The sequence below is a fragment of the Ambystoma mexicanum genome, chromosome 1p (assembly GCF_040938575.1).
Source record: "Ambystoma mexicanum isolate Mex_15411 chromosome 1p, UKY_AmexF1_1, whole genome shotgun sequence".
NCBI classification, from domain to species: domain Eukaryota; kingdom Metazoa; phylum Chordata; class Amphibia; order Caudata; family Ambystomatidae; genus Ambystoma; species Ambystoma mexicanum.
The window spans coordinates 1,347,798,492-1,347,815,573 of record NC_090921.1 but is presented as its reverse complement, the minus strand read 5'-3'; the positions used below and the strand labels follow the sequence as shown (position 1 = coordinate 1,347,815,573).

At 47.1% G+C, this 17,082-nt stretch overlaps 1 protein-coding gene across 3 annotated transcripts in view; it reads right to left on the bottom strand.

The window, feature by feature from the left end:
* Positions 1-17,082, bottom strand: part of LOC138454213 (myocardin-like) — a 184,812-nt gene that overhangs the window by 43,475 nt on the left and 124,255 nt on the right. For 2 of the 3 annotated variants that reach the window (XM_069607024.1, XM_069607026.1), the window contains exons 3-8: positions 16,882-16,940; positions 10,682-10,757; positions 6,133-6,282; positions 4,931-5,082; positions 2,321-2,446; positions 1,497-1,762 (exon numbers count right to left, since the gene is read on the bottom strand). In XM_069607024.1, coding sequence (XP_069463125.1) covers positions 1,497-1,762; positions 2,321-2,446; positions 4,931-5,082; positions 6,133-6,282; positions 10,682-10,757; positions 16,882-16,940 — 829 coding nt within the window. The remainder of the gene's footprint in view (positions 1-1,496; positions 1,763-2,320; positions 2,447-4,930; positions 5,083-6,132; positions 6,283-10,681; positions 10,758-16,881; positions 16,941-17,082) is intronic. The other variant, XM_069607025.1, reaches the window with a different exon arrangement.

Here is a 17,082-nt window from a genome sequence, read left to right as displayed (position 1 = left end):
ACCGCAGATCGCTAATCAATCAGGGGCGCTGCCTCCATTCAGGTAAACTGAGGCTATCCGCTAATCATCTTACAACATATCGGCCTACACTGTAAACCTAGCATAAAGCAAATACAGTCCCCCATTCACAACATTAGTGTTACTATCATAGAGTTTACTATAGAGTCAAGCATCTTCATTTCAGAGATACTGGGAGGGGGAGGTAGTCAGTAACAGGCCTAAGGGGAAGAGAAACCAAACAAAGACTTTTCTTAGTCTTCATGGAAATGTCTTAATAAAAACATCTTTGGGGATCTCGCCCAAGAAAGGTTGGAACCACCACTATACCTTTTGTAGGAACAATTAGAACCCCTACATAACAACCGGATTACAATATTCTTGGACACAAACCATTGGTTGTGTTTTTGTAAAAAGTTCATGAAACTGACATTTGTTGGACAGAGTAGGATTTTCATCATTTCCCATCATGCGTTTATTTCTTTGCCATTATCTTTGTTCCTTAATGAATACATTCTTCAGTGCTTTTATCGCAACGCGTTTCGGTGGGGTATTATAAACTTCATCAGGAAATGATTCTCTGTCTGATGCTGTTTTTGCAACTTATTTATGCATAGGCATGTAAGATTTATTTTAAAAAAAAAGCTATTTCGTTCTCTCGGAATGAGATATAATTTTCATCTCCTTCCTGTGTTTGGTAAGCAGGCTAACTTATCAATATAGACAGAATACTAGTCCGTAGCCCACAGAATGTTTATTGGAGCCGAGATCTTTCTTTGATTGAAAAAAGTGGCCGAAAGGTATTGGAAACTGAAATGGCCTTCTTTTGAAAGAGCTACTGTTTGGTGATGGAGGCAGCAATAATAATAATGTAAATCAAATAAGATTCTTATCCTTTCATTTTCTTTTTTTAAAAAAAGCAAGGGTCACTGCAATAATACATATAAAATATAATTACAAGAGGCAAACAGAGCTTGTCAGTACTCGGTCCTAATCTTCCCCTCTCTCTTCGTTCCTTGGAATCTCTCACGGTTTTATGCAAGCAGCTGAGCACCTTTCTGTTCTCACAATCTGGATGATCACGTTACAAAGATACCAGCAAACCTCTGAAATTCATCTGTGGCCAGTCGCAGTTTATTCTGCTCGGTACTTCATGTTATGCCAGGCCAAACAAATGCCACTGAAATGCAAATGAAACTGGCAAGGAACACTGAAGATCCCATGAGGGGCAGGGCACACAGGTGACATGTCACCCCATAGCCAGCTTCCAGGTCCTGTCCGGCATGAACTCGAAGATCCCTGGCGGTACGATACGGAACTGCACCCCCATAATCAAAAGAAGTGAATCTGCAGACAAGTACACCATGAAACACACCTCCTGCCCCTCACCCCTCGCTTACACCATGAAGCGGCCTTGTTCTACATGTGTGCATGCATGCGAGTGCCCACATTTACAATAAAACGAAGAGAAGAAAATACACCTGTTGGGGAGAAGTTACCTGGTGGTCATCGGGTGGACAGCCTGCACGCAGAAGGTCTGCTGCTGCTGCTGCTGCTGCTGCTGGTTCAGGATCTGCAGCTGCAGGAAGATCTGCTGTTGCTGCAGCAGGCGGGAGTAGGCCGCATCCATGGCCACCGGGGACTTGTCCACCTTCTGGTCGGGAGGAATGTACTGGTGATACTTCAGCTTCTTCACCTTCGGCTTGGTATCCTTGGGTTTCTTCGGCCGGGGGCCTTTCCCGGCCTCAGGAGGTTTCGCCAGAACCTGAGGGGGAAAAAACCTGCACGTTCATTGCTGAGCAATGGGGCCTTGATAAGGCAGTGTGCCATCCAGATTTTGAACTGGCAAGCAGAACGATAGGTATAGGAAGGTCTGAACATGGTCTCTTTGTTGTGACTTTTATGCTAGCAATAAGGTTTCAACAGCATTACCATAACCCTAAAATGCCTCAGTTCCTGAGCTCTCTCTCATAGTTTGGTTACCATTTGTAAGGACCCTCCTTTGATGAAATTAAAGGTATTCCCCAATGGTGAAAACCTGCAAGAGCTAGGAGCAAAGTCAATGCATATAATGTGTACATGGCTATGTTCTAGATGCCAATAGCTATGCTGAGTCAACTGACTGCCACAGATTCTCACAGATGTTCCCATAAGGTGGCTCATGACCCTCCTCCAGAAAAAAAACAGTACCATTTTGTTCATGGAAATACTTGTTAGATATTCTGTTTTTCCTGTTCACCCATGTTCTGTTCCTCCCACACTTTCCTTATGATCTATGTCCACTCTTGGCCCACTCATGCTCCCAGTCTAGGCCCCGGTGTACCTTGGGTAGCAAAGATGCAGAATGCGTTGGCAGGCAGCTGGTTGGCCCACTGGTTGCCAGGGAGTCTGACTCAGCTACAGACACTGCCATAGGTTGATTCTCCTCCGGGATCTGGGGAAGGTCCAGCTGAAGCAGGAAGAATGGAAACAAATAAGAGACAAGTGAATATGTCAAAGAGTGATGCGTGAGCTGGGGATCTGTAAATAGAGGATCTAAAGTGAGATTCGCCCCTAACTGCTTTGATCTAGGAAGATCGGCAAAAAGGGGAAAAGGGGTGGCTATTTAAAATCTTCTAGAAGGGCAGATTGTCTTGCTCAAGGTGAACAATATAGTAATCAAACCCACTTAGGGGGTGTACAGGGCCAGTAAAGAGCCCACAAGCCCGAGCCTAGGTAGACCAAGTGAAGCAAGAGCCTCAGAGAGGACTTAGAGCCATTACCATCCATGTGCTCCCCTCCCTAAGCGGCGGTGATTGCTAGTCACACCTCAGGGCTAGTCCGGGGTGGAATAAAGTTTTTTTTTTTAAATAAAATGTATGGCAGTGTGAGCTCTGTGCGTATTGCACAAGCCCAATCTCCTGTAAAAAAAATTTCCGCTGTCATAGCAAATAGAAAAGGGAGTGAGTCAGTTTCTATTTCTATGATTGCGGCCAACTGAAGGAAGCTGCGCCGAGAACGGAGCACAACGCTCTGGTCCAGCAGGTAAGTGGGGAGGGAGAGGCTGAGGGAAGGGTGTGGGATTTCTTTGAGGGGGTTGGGTGGAGGGTGGGGGAGTGAACAGGCAACAGGGAGAGTTGTTGCCTACCCACAATCAAGATGGCAGCACCTGAGGAAGGGCCTTGGGTGTTTGGAAGATGCAGGTGGTACACTGTGTGTTCTCTGCCGCATTTCCACCCACCTGCCTGGCTAGCGGGTGGGAATAGAGAGAAATCCTCTCACAGTCTGGATCCCTGAATGGAGAACATTAAACGGCCTCAGCCAGCAAGTTCAATTTTCAGCCTGGTGAGAAGGCCCACACCCTCTTAGCAGAGACAGCAGCCCGAGAACACTGGGGCACAGTTACTAGGGGCCAGGAAAGGAGGTTTAGCATTTTAGAATTAGAACTCCCATTTTCATGGGAAGTCAACGAAGGTCTTGTAAACAGGCATGCGAGTGCTTTCAGAGTTTGCGATGAGGGACCCTATGGTAACTGTAAACTGCTGTCTTTTAATGCAATGTTTGGCTTAGGGAACTTTGCAGAAGTACCTTTTCCAAATTAGCACCTGCCACCATGGCTCCAAGTGTAAGAGGCATTGGACCTGATTTACAAAAACGTATTTCAATGGTGCAATCCCATTGATAAACATTTTGTAAATCAGGACCCTTATGTCCTACTTTTGCAGCCAGCCGTTAAAGTAGCCCGTAGCATTCTTATTTTTGGGGTTTTATATGCATTGCCTCCCATCCTCTTTATGCCCCTCGCCTCTGCCACCCCCTTGCCTTTTTTGGTGAAGGGGACGGCCAACAGCGTTTTTGCAGGCAGCAGTAAAGTGGCCCCAACATTACCTTAAAGAGTGAACCATTGGTGGCATCTGTGTTTTTTAACACGTGGACCGACCAAACTGTGTTCTAATATACCAGTGTCTTTTGTCTGCGGGATCAGAGAAACTGGGGGTGGGAGGGGGGTTGTAGAAAAGAGTCAGAACACTGAAGAGGCAGACTGGAGGTATGTTCCTCTTGGGTTTTACAATAATATACCCATCTGGGGTTTCGCGAAATGTTTTGGCTCAGCCGTGGAACCCCAGATTTAAATCTGTGCAGTTGTCTCTGACAAGATAGCACAAGTAGGTGGGTACCCTCTGGATAGGCATGGGTGGCACTGGAGTTGGGGATACACAGAGGAAATGGACTCACCCACCCACATAGAGTGGAAGAAAAGGATGGGGGGGTGGCATAGTGTCACATGGGACTACCAGGCTCGATGCCCGGTGCTCTGCTGAACCCCAAAGCAATGCTGGCATTCTTATAATAGGTTATTTATAACATGCTTAATACCCAGAGGTTTCTAAGCGCGGACCCGGGGATCGAACCTGTGTTGTTCCGTGTCGTCTTGTTTCCAGGGCGAGCACGTTGCCCTGAGCTATCCTCCCTCAACCTCGCATTGGACTCAGGGAGGAAGGCCTGTCATGTTCACCTGTGGCCTTCTCTACTGGAGGCAGAACCGGAATCAGCCAAGGGTGCAGTCTGCCATTCTGGGCAGCAAGTGAGGTTTAACACCAGTTTATGGTGGATGAGGTCAAGCGACGCCTACTGGTGAAAAGAAAAAAAATATATAGGGATGTCTGCCATCTGCCCTAACAACCCAGAAAGTGAGTAAATGTGTTATGTTTTATAATCCATTTTTATTATGCAGAAGGTCAAGGACATTTGTGGACATACAACTGTTTTTAAACCGTCTAGAGACTGGGCTCTAAACAAATATGAATGTACAATATACATTGCATTCTTTAAGAAAGTGTACAGCTGTGAAGTTAGTGTGTCAATGTGCATCCGCGCGGTGCATGCATTTTTGAGGAGGTGTGCGTGTGTAATTGTTTGTTGTGTCTGTACACATAAACATGCTCTCATTTACCTGGAACACAGTGCCGGTGGCCGTAGGAGACTGATTGGCCCCTAGGCCCGGGGAAGGTGCAAACAGCGGTGATGAGGAAGTCGAAGAAGAGGAACTGCTGACGTCGTCATCAAACGGGAAGGCATCAGTGGAGGAGGGGAGCTGGATCTTGTCTGTTGTGAACACAATATTTTACAATTGCTGATCCACTATGTCTTCCTTTTGGTACAAAGCAAGAGAAGGTCCCAAAATGGTACAATCCAACAGCCACACTTGCACAGAGATGGAAGGACCCGTGTATGTCTGTATTTACCCATAGGATAGAGGATGGATCCACAAGATGGCGTACAAATGTGCTCAGTTTTGAGCTTAAGGGGATCACCTGATTCAACAGAGAGCCAGTCCTCAATCAGAGGCAAAGATTCGGCACGTAACCAAAAACACATGTCTTGAAGAGCGTGGCGTCTGATTATTCCTTTCGTGGAACTAAAAAGTAACATCCATCCTCCCAGGAGGTGCACAAGAGGAATAAGGGATGTCCCTCACGGTGGTGAGGGTACAGCACTTGCTTGGCGGAGATGCTGCATTATTGCTGGGTTCCTAAAAGGTGCCAAGGAGGTATTTTGAGAAGAAGATCTGCCCTGGACACTGGTGAGCATAAGAAAAGGTCAGATCAAGGTAAACTGCCATTAAGTTGCATTGAAGATCATACAGTGTGGAGTGCAGTGGTCGAAGTGAGCGGGAACAGTTAGGAGCAGCATTTCACTTCTTTTATTTTTTTATCGTTAACAGCTCCACTACTTGTTCTTTGTGAAACTAAAGCACACATCTCCATTTTACCTCTGGATAGCGGTTACGGCTAAACTCAAATCTGTTTCAACTCAATTGGCCGTCAACCAGCATGGCTGCAACCCTGGAAAAATGTGTTGCACGTTGCTCCCTTCCTTCCTATTCTGTCCCCCGCCAGAGTCAGCGGCCCACTACTTTTTCGGTAGACTTCAACAACTGGTGGAGTGAGACATGGGGGGGGGTACTAACAGGGGGGAGGGGTGCCCTGTGATCCAACTAGTCTTTCAGGGGAAAAGGGCAATCAGGAAATTGCCTGATTTCCCATCAGATCAGCCAGCTGATGCTGGTGAAAAATCACTAAATGACATCTCTGGCCTCTATTATCCCGAATCTGAGCCTACGGATTCCGTCCGCAGAACGAGCCGGCAACATACCCTTCATGGCGTCTTTGAGCGTGGAGTCCAGCGGGAGGATGTTCTTCTTCACAAGCTCCAGTGGACCCGGCCGGTGGAGAATTTTCTCGTTCAGGTCTTCGGCCAGACGAGCTTTCTTCTCCTTCAGTTTGCTGGGATCGGCTGGTGCTGCTGCCCAAGAGAAGAAAGATTGGACATGGTTATGGGCCCCAGTTGCTAGGCAGAATCTGAAGCAGCTGTAACCCCCCTTATTTCCAGTCAAAGGTGGCACAATAGGCCTGAGCCCGCACAATGTACTAGAGGCACCCTTTTTGGACAACCATGCCCACTACCAGCTGCACCTCCTCAGAGGTATTCTTCCTTTTCTCACTTTCCCCCAGAAGCTTCTCTCGAGAATTGACTACTGCAACAGCCTCTTTCTCAATCTGCCTTCCTCTACTCTCCAGACTCAGCAACTAATCCAAAACAAAACTGTGAGACTTATCCTTCACCTCAAGCCCAGGGACCGTATCACTTCAGCCCTGAAATCTCTCCATTGGCTCACAGTGTCTATGAGAATCAAGTTCAAGACCCTCTGCATCATCCACAAGGTTTTCTGGGTCCAGGGCCCGCACTACATCCAACTCTCTCTTCCAAAATACCTTCCTTGTCGAGCCCTTCACTCAGCTACCTCCAACTCTCTGAGGGTCCGCCGTATCTCCAGGCATAGAGTGGGGGTAGATCTCTCTCCCCTGCAGATGCATCCCTCTGGAATGGCCTCCCTGCCCCTCTCAAACTTGAGCCCGACCACCTGAAGTTCCGGAAGCAGCACAAGACCTTCCTTTTCTCCTCTGCTTTCTCTCTCTCCCTCCCCTGCTGACCTACCTGTCTGCGGCAGCGTCTGGTTGCTTGGCTACCCTCAGAGCTACACTGGGTACCAGGGTCCTCCATGATTAGTCTCCACTGCAGTTTCTCCTGGACTACTGTGCACTTAGGGGCTGTATCTGGAAGCCTACAGTCCCCTGCCTCCCTATACTTACCCTGAACCGCGCTGCCCTGGCTACACTTACTCAGAGCATTGCTGCCCTGATTGCACTTCCCCCTTCCCTCTCCCTGGCACGTCCCCCTGAACTTTGCGTTGTCGCACTTACACAATCTGAATGACACAAGGCCTAGAAAGATTGTTAGTCTTGTCCTCCCTCTGTCTTCTCTCCCTTGAAACACTTGTGTAGAGGTGCGTTATAAATGACTTGTATGATATCATATATGGTTGCTCAATTGCTCATTGTCCACAAGGCCTTCTGGGGCATGGGGCCGAAATAGCTTCAACTCTCTCTTCCTAAATATCTTCCTTCTCGACCTCTCCGCTCTTCCTGCTCCAACTCCCTCAGGGTCAGTCGCTTCTCCAAGCAACGAGTTTGTGGTAGATCTCTCTCTTCGGCAGGGGCCTAACTCTGGAACAGCCTTCCTGCCTCCCTGAAACTTGAGGAGAACCATCTCTGGTTCCGGAAGCACCTCAAAACCTTCCTCTTTGCTTCTGCTTTCACCCCCCCTCTCCCCTGTTGATTGTCCTGACAGATACTTCTGATCTTGGGCCCAGGCCCGCCATTTGCCCACCTGCACTGCCTCCCTGGCAACCCCTGCACCTGGAGACTGTTTTCTGTATCCTTACAGCCCTCCTACCAGCACTTATGTTCTACACTTACCATACACTGCCACCTGCTGGCTGTTTTATTTAACTTATTTTATTGTACTATCCCTTGTACTGCACTTTCCCCCCTCTGCCATCCCCCCCACACTTTTCCCTTTCCCCTTCCCCCTTCCCATGCACTTGCGCGATCTGAATGTCCCCTGGCCTAATAGGATCGTTGTCTGTCTTCCCTTTGTTCCCCCTCCCTTGCCTCGTCGCACCTTGAAACACTTGTGTATAGGAGCATTATAAATACCATATCAATTGGGATATACTGGTTCTATAGGTGCTCTTCGGCTTCCTGTCCAAATCCCTCGTTTCCTACAACGTGCTCATGGTGAAATTCTTGAGACTGCCCTCATTAAACTGGTGGTTCAAAACCGTGTCTCTTTCTGCACACTCATGCATGTTACCAAAGGTACAACTTCAGATGTGCCCTTCTGCGATAGACGCACTTCTCCAGACCAGGCCTCACTAGTGGGGATGCAAATACCTTTCCAATGAAACATCCCCTCTCCCTCACCCCCACCCCACAATGCTACAAGATATCCTTCTATTACCACAAGTCCAACCCCTGGGAAGCCATCGCTGCAATTCAAAGGCCAGTCCGTAAATACGGAAAGCAACCTTTAATTAGGCAACTGTTGCAGGTTAATATCAGCTTTCATATAGCACTTCACTTCACAAGAGACACCTCCTGGTGACCAGCACTTGTATGATATGATATGATAGGTTATTTATAACACACTTAACACCCAGAGGTTTCTAAGCACGGACCCAGGGATTGAACCTGTGTTGCTCAGTGTCGTCTTGCCTCCAAGGCGAGCACTTTGCCCCTGAGCTATCCTCCCGAGTTATAGAATTCCTAGAACTAATAGCACTCGATGTATCAGGCTTGCAAGGAGGAAAGTATCTGTGTAATCTGCCAACTGTTGCAGGTTAACAAAAAATCATTTTGTCATGTGGTACTTTCTGTCAAATACCTTGGAGTTTTAAGCACTGTTATAGATGCTAAATGCATTGAGAGTCAATATACCAAACTTGCAAGGATGAAGAGCCGAGAGGCTGGAGACTGGCTTTCAAGCTTGTGAAAGGAAAAGTGGCCCAAAGTGGGAGATGTAAACTTACACCACAAGCTATCCACCTAAAAGTTGGTAAGATTGAGGCACTATATGTGAACAATTTGGGGCTGCGGGGTAACACTGACAGGTATATGTTTTTCTTTTTTGGGTTTTTTTGCACTTTTATTAAACATTTATTTACAAGTTAACAAAATACAGAAGAATATGTTTGGGGTTGCTGGAAATTGAATGGCGGAATATGGTACACGTCACGAGTGAGCCTAGGCCTGGCTGAATTTTCGCATTAAGAGTACCAGCAATTTCCCAACAAGTGGGTGCCTCTAAGTTGGCAGATAGGTGTGGGGATTGGCCGATCGGGCAATGCCCAGAGTGCAGAATCAACATGGCAGTGTGGGGCAGATTTTTGGGACAAAGTGAGCCACTTTGACGGGTTGCATCACTGTGCGGCTAGTAGTTTTGACCAGTGTTCAGGCTCGGGCTCCCCCATAGGCCCATAGGGCAATGCCTAAACCAAAAACACAAAATGCTAGTGTGGGCCAGTTTTTGGGGTCAAAGTGGGCCACTTTTTTGATAAGTTACTTCACCGTGCGGCTAGTAGTTTTGACCAGTGTTACTGAATAAAAAATGATTAAAGGGCACAATTTGTGACTCACTTTACAAAGAAACCCCCCACTTGGGTGCAACTCAACCAGCCTTGTCACAAAAGGAATGTATCACCATTTGCGTTGCGGGCCACTTTTTCATTGGTGCCCGAGCCAATTTCATGCCACTGCATCCCGGCATGTATGGTGGTAGACCCTAACATGCAGCAAACGCTTCCCTGCCCAAAACTCAATTTCAGAGGTGACAACCTCTGGGGAATGCTTCTCTTATTGGCTAGTCAGCCATTGGCTTAGAGGGGCGTCCCAGAAACGTAGACAGGGTAGGGCCTGAGAGGGCAAGGCCCACCCAAAATCTGTAAATGCCCGATCTGCAGCGCTTTGTGGGCATTTACAGATATTCATGTCACTGCAGTGGGAACAACTACATTAGCTTCGGGCCCCATTTGCTAGACAATCCTGGCTACGCCTCTGGGGCGTCCATGTCCATCTGGGAATATATTGGCACGGCTGCACGTAATCACATTACTGGAGTGACAGGAGATAGGAGTGCCGACAACCATTGGGCAGATTGGGCTTTAGCCCCGACCCACCCCGTAATTTTGGGTAACATTGACTTCACCTGGCTGACCTAAAGAGCCACGGCTGGACAGTTATTAAAGGCTCTGCAATTACTAGTGTAAAGTGTCTCATTGTTAGCAACTGCATTAGTATGCATACTGTTTTAGGCAATTGCAATCATGATGGGGTGCAAGCACTTGAATGTCAGGGCAGTGATTGGAGGTAGGGGGGACAGGAGAGAGCTTCTCACAGCAGTCCTCAAGTGTGCGGTTTCAGGCGTGAAGGAGAGGGTTAATTGCTTGTAACATTGAAACTGAACCAGAATAGTCTTATTAGATTGTGTAAAGAAGTTAGATGCTAGATCCCCCTCACGCAAGTAAGTTTGCACCTTCCCCCACAGTCTCTGCAGTTTGCCCTCTCCCAAAATGTGAAGGGTTAGTCCCCCCTGACCCCCAAAAACGTTTGTCTAGTTGCATCCCTGGGGATAGCCATGTCACAAGAGATCTTCAACAACAGACCACTGAAGCTTTCTCTTTTCCTAGCAGGTTCCTGTGTGCCCTTACATCCATCTACCCCTATACATTCTGCTTGCACAATAACCTTTATTTTCCTTCTGCGCGACGTGAGGTGATGTTACCTTTCCCAGCAGCGACACTCACCGTTACAAAAGGGCATCTTTGCAGCCCCCACTTTGTGGGGCCTGTTTTGCGCCTTGAACTTCAAGAAGTCATCTGTCTGAAAGTAAAATAAACAATAATAGTAATAATAATAATTATAATACCACTAACACATTATTAGGACAAGTACTCTGGCAGCCCCCCTAAGGCCCCACACCCCCAAAATCAAGCCGTGCTTGGCTGGACAACAGCCATTTTCCCCATCACTGACATATAAGATAAGATAACATCACATGTCTTCTCCTCTTTCCTGTGGTGTGTCGCTCTTCACAATGTTCAGGTAGATGGGGATGGTCAAGCTCTGTCCCCATCAAGTCCCTGTCCCCATTGGCATGTGGAATGGGTGTGACGTAATAACACGCCATGTTCTTTGATTGCGAAGTGCTGGTGCTGCCCCATGGATCACTTCACACAGAGCCGGCCTTAGGGTGGTGCGGGGAACCGCCCGGGACACCACACCCCCCCAGGGCATCATTAGCCCCCGCCACACCAGCTCGGGTGTCTTTCAAGGGCTCCTCCGGGCTGGCGTTGTGGGAGAAGGGCGCAGCCGGCTGCCTTTTGCTATTAAATGCTGTTGTCAGCACCCTATTGTTATTAAATGCGCCCCTCCGCTGTGGGCACATTTAATAACAAAAGGGCGATATTAGCCCCCACCACGCCAGCTCGGGGGAGTCTTTCAAGGGCTCCCCCGAGCTGGTGTAGTGGCAGAAGGCGCTGCAGGTGCCCCTTTGTTATTAAATGCACCCGCAGCGGTGGAGCGCTTTTAATACCAATAGGGCGCTGATGCGGCCTATAGACAACATTCTCCTGGTTAAAAAAAAAAGTGCCACATCCTGGCCCCGCCCCCTGTTGACCAGGGGCGTGTAGGGACAGGGTACACCAATTCGGCCAGGGCACTGCTGCCCCTTAAGGGCCTGACTCTGACTTCACATAACTGAAGGAGCTTAGGGAGCAGACCAGGCGACATGGAAGAGAATGAGAAGGTAGAAGAGAGGGAGGAGGGGAAAAGGGAGAGGAGAGTTTGATGCATTCCGGCAGCCCTGGATCCTAAATTCACACTTTTATGTTGAATGTTATTTCAAATGAGGTGTGATTTGAAAAACATGAGCATTCAGTGATTCCAGATGCCGCTTTGTTCTTAACGAAGTGAGAAGACCAAGACGTGTTTCGTGCTTGGGCAAGACTTCCTCAAGGCTGTTTCCTACTGTGAGCTGTCTTTCACTAGAGTTGAAAGAAGGCCCATGCAACATTGGCCTCCATTTTTCAGAGGGCGGGGAACGGGCATGCCCAGACTTCATTGAGCGCCTGCAGTCATCAGAATATGGAAGTGGTATGCACGGTGACCAGGTAACATATACATGTTATCATGTCATGTTGGTTAACTGTGCGGCACCTGTGAGGCCCGTAGATCAATCCAAAGCCCTGATGGGGGACGGAACTCGGTATGCAAAGGACAATGAGTGGCCAGGGAAGAGGGAAGGGGGAATGGGACATGCTGCCATGCCCTGTTGCTTGCTTGTATAGTGAGCATGCTGCTCAAAGAGGAATGGTCCATCGTGCCAAGAGGAACAAGGTGACTGCATTCCCATGGCACTATCAGCTAGTTACCTGCCCCCTCATCCCCTGCACTGCTTCTTCATGTCGCGCTTGCTCACCGAACTCACAAATCTGGTAACATACGTCGCTATCACCATGTGAGGCTCAATTTGGCATAATCAGAAAGTCCCCCGGTAGCTGGTTTGGGACATTGGGGGTGAAAAGTGCTGGGACGTGGTAGAAGTTCCAGGCCTTCATGCTGTCACCACCCTCCGGCGCCGGTTGACTGTGGAATGGATGGGATGTCCACCAGTTTTTGGGACACCCTAATTAAATAACGTTTTTTTTATTTTTTTTATTTAGTTTTAGTTTTACAATTGGTTTGTTCCGATTGGTTCTTGTAAAGAGCAGGTGAGAGAGAGCAATGAAATATGGAAAGTGTGAACTCCCCCAGTGCTTGGGCCCTAACTTAGGGCCTGGTTCACACAGCCTTTTTTAATGGGGTTTGCCATTATCAAACGCTTATGGGAAGTAGGCCCTTAGTGTCATGATAATTACAATTCTGTTCTGGCAAAACATTTTGTTCTGGCTAGATTGTCGACTAAGGGTCAGTCTCTCTTCTCCTATCCCTTTAAACTAGATAGGCGGCGCATCACTGTGCGCTAGGGACAGACATCCGGTTGGGGAAAGCTTGTCCTTTTAGAAGGAACACCTTTTATATTACCCTTGGCTAAGACGGTACAAGAAAACTGAAATATATAACAAATAATGAACAAAAACAGAGGCAAGCATCGCCGTAACATCTTGTTTGAAATCCGCCACAAAAGAACCACAAAATTACTGCATCGCTTGGTTTGGGTGTATTTGACCTAAAACATCTGACCTATCACATTTGATCTAATCTTTTTTTCGGTCTAAAATGCGGGGGGATACCCCGGCAACCTCCCCACTTCCCCTCAACCTAATATATCCTTACTCACCACCATATATATATTTAATGAAATTTTACTGAAAAAAAAGGTCAAAAAAATCCGATGAAAACTTTTACGTCAAGTGTTTTTAGGTCAATGATGCAAATACCCCTCATTTTACGCCCAAATGCTTTTGATTGAGCATAGTGACAGAGTGCAACTGACACGTTTCGCACCCAACCTGGAACTTCCATATTTATATAAAATGATGTACATTCACTGAGTTGCAGTGAAAGAATTGCGGTAAATGCACGCAGGTCCCCGGTACACAGTCACTGTCACATGTTACATTTAGCAGACAAAAGCGGGAGCCGTAACACCAGGTGGCGCCAGAGCGCTTCACACGGAACCGCTCGAATCCGCTGCAATGCTGAAAAGATGCAGAGTGCGTGCCGGGATTCCCAAGGGTGAACATGAGAGGGGTTAACTGGCTGTTCCAGGATTTCACTGCATAGCCAGTGCCCTCACCTCCTCCAGAGCAGTGTCAGGCTGCACGAGCTGCGCCATGCATGGAGCATAGCACAGGCCTCCAGCGCTTATTTACCAGTGACCTGTCAGGGAGGGGGGTGGGGAGTGGCTGGCTGTGGGAGCTCTGTGGGGCTCATGGTTACAGGCGTGCGTGCAAGGCAGTAACCCCGCTGCAAGACAGGCCTGGCGTCCAACATTCGGGGAAACTCAAGAGCGAGAATTTACAACAAGAGGAGGGAGGTTTGATTTGTTCCCATGTTCTTGCATTGGCATAACGAATATTTTCAGTGCTAAAGAACTGGTGATCACTTTTTGGCAAGGAAAATCAGAAGTACCCCTCCCGTTGTTCGTTTGCTGGGAGGATGTGAAAAAAGTCACGCTTGGTACTTGGTCAAATGGATGCACGGTACCCGTTTTCGCAAAGTACCCATTGCGCTGGAGCAGTGCTCGGCTGCCTGTGTAGGGGCGGATCCAACCTTTAAACTTTCATTAAATGAACCTTGAAACTTTAATAAAATGTGTCAAGGAACCAAGCAGAATATGCGTACATTGCCTTTTGAACACAAAGATCATGGATGCCTCAACCCTTGTCTAGAACACTAGGGTGACTACAGTAGGCTAGGACACATCTAGGATGACACTTAAGTCTAGTGGGCATTGATGCCAGGGAGCAAAATACAGTGGGGCAGCAACCGGTCTAGGGAAACTGTTAAATACAGCGAGGACACCAATTAATCTAAAGCAATCTAGGGTGCCAGAGGACAAAATAAAAACAGGGGAGCATTCAGGCAGCAGGGCAACTACTCCAGGACAACAGTTAAGTACAGTGGGGGCAACCATAAATCTAGAGTAGCATTTAATGCAGGACACGAGAGATAAAAAAACAGATGGGGCAACAAGTCATTTGGGACAAACAATTAACCTAGGACGACAGGACGACAGGGAGCACACGATCACTGGGCAATTATGAATCTAGGGCAAACAATTCATACAGTGAGGCAACAATTAATCAAGGGCAAACAACCCATGAAGCAGGGGCATCAATTAACGTAGGATGACAGGGGACACAAAATCACTTGGCAAAAGGAATCTAGGGCAAACAATCCATACAATGTGACAAGAATTAACCTACAATGAAAGGGAGCACAATATCATTGGGGAACAATGAATCTATGGCAAACAATTCATACAGTTGAGCAACAATTAACCTAGGACAACAGGGAACACAATATCGGTGGGGAACAATGAGTCTTTGGCAAACAATTCATACAAATTGGCAACAATTAACCTAAAATTACAGGGAGCACCATATCACTGGGCAACAATGAATTTAGGGCAAACAATCCATAAAGTAGGGGGCATCAATTAACCTAGGATTACAGGGGGCACAATATCGTTGGGTAACAATTAATCTAGCACAAACAATCCATACACGGTGCAAAAATGAATCTTGTGCCACTACTAAGCACAGTGAATGCAAGGGAACACGTGCCATTATGTGTGAAATGAAGGAGTGAGGAATTTCACCAGGCCAATGAGATATGAAGAGATATGTTGGGTTGGTGTTCAGTTGAACAGTCCAGTACCAACCCTCTCCTTCAGTCCGAATCACTCGGAACTGGTATCAATGGAAGGGACACTTGAGGTTTCTTCCTAGTGGTAGTTCACTTAATAACATTGACACCAGGGTGCCATCAGTGCAAGGAGGACACTCGGCTCCATCAGTCACAACACTGACTACTGTGTGAGCAGGGTTGGGGGGGGGTTGGTGCAAAAAAGTAATTTTGTAGACAAAACTTATTCAATTTGTTCAAAAGAAAAGGTGTTTTTTTTGGCCTTATGACTTGCACCCGAGGGCTGTACTTGTCGTTAATGGCACGAAATACCTATTTAATGCACAATATGAAGCAATGGTCTTAACAAGGCCTGAGGGCTTTTAACGGGATGGAATAGCATGCAGGTGCAGATTAAAGACTATTAGCCCCTGTTAAGAGGAATGGGTGCTAAAAATGGCATAATGTAGCAGGTGAATGAGGTCTGAAAGTAGAGCATTTGAAGGATACATTGTATGGAGGAAAGGAAAGGGAGACAGGCAAAGATGGCTGCCAAGGAAACTAAAACCAAAGCGCCTTATGAAAATTAAGACACTCCCCACCTCTTTCAGTTTCTATTACTGTGGGTGGGGTGACAAGGTGCAGGATGTGGTCATGTGGAGCGGGGAATGTGCTTATGGAGGCATGGAGAGCATTAAGGCTGTGAGTGGTGGAATGGCACCTCAAGGGCGCTAAGCACAATAAAAATGTATTCCATAAATAAAAATGTGATTGCTTAAAAACATGAGTTCAATGATAAGAAATGTCTATTTGTTAATTCAAATCAAGCATTAAAATGCTCCCCATTTGGCGTTGTAGCAAAAAAGCAATTTTTTAAATGTTTCCTTATTTTTAAAAAGAAAAGAAGAAATGTAGCTCAGCTGTTTGTGTTAGTCCTGTTCTCCCAGTTCCCCCATGGCTTTAGAAACAAGCATTGGCAAACCCAACAGTTTGGGATTTTGTGTTGGCATTTGGCACGCACTGTCATACTGGTACTAACTGCCCATTACTGGTGGAACCTGCAGAATTGGTTCGAGTACCTGGGCATATAATAGCAGTGCCTGGCAAATGCCTACCTGATAGCTATACACAAGTCAAAACTGTTAGCTTTGCCAATGCTTGATTTTAACAGGACTTCAGTGAAAGACACACACCTACAGCTTATAAATCAAATGGAAGGCATGCTTGGTTATGGCAGTTTTATTACACCAGTAGCGTATTTACGCTTCCAATTACGCCGTTATTTCTCATAACACTGCTGTGAAATAACACTGGCAGGTAGATACATCGAATGCAAAGTTGGATGTTCCTGCTTGATAAAACTAGTTCCAGGAGGATGTGTTTTGGCCAGGGAGGGGCAGAAAGTGGGTGGAAATGGCCATATGGATTAGCATGGCTATGGGCAGGTAAACAACGAAACACCAGCAAACATTTTGTCCCTCCTCATATCCCATCCCCATTCTAGCTGTACCCCAATGCACCATACGCCACCTAATAGCCAACCCTAAAAATTGTAGCACCCAGTTAGATCTGATAGTCCCTTTTCTTTTTCTAGGGGTCTCCACGTATCGACAGCAGTTGTATACCACACTTTTGTCACTAAATCCGTACTTACCCGGCTTTGTCCAATGTTAATGAGATGCTCCGATGCCGCTGGGGGGACATTGTTCAAAGCTGAGGGGGGAAAAAGGAAAGGGTTGTGAAATGGATCCGTCTGCACTGTGATCACCAGACACGAAGGGTGGCAAGTGTAGGAACTATTGTGTTGGTATCCAGTAACGCTATCCACATTTGGGTTCTACCCTACTATGCGTGT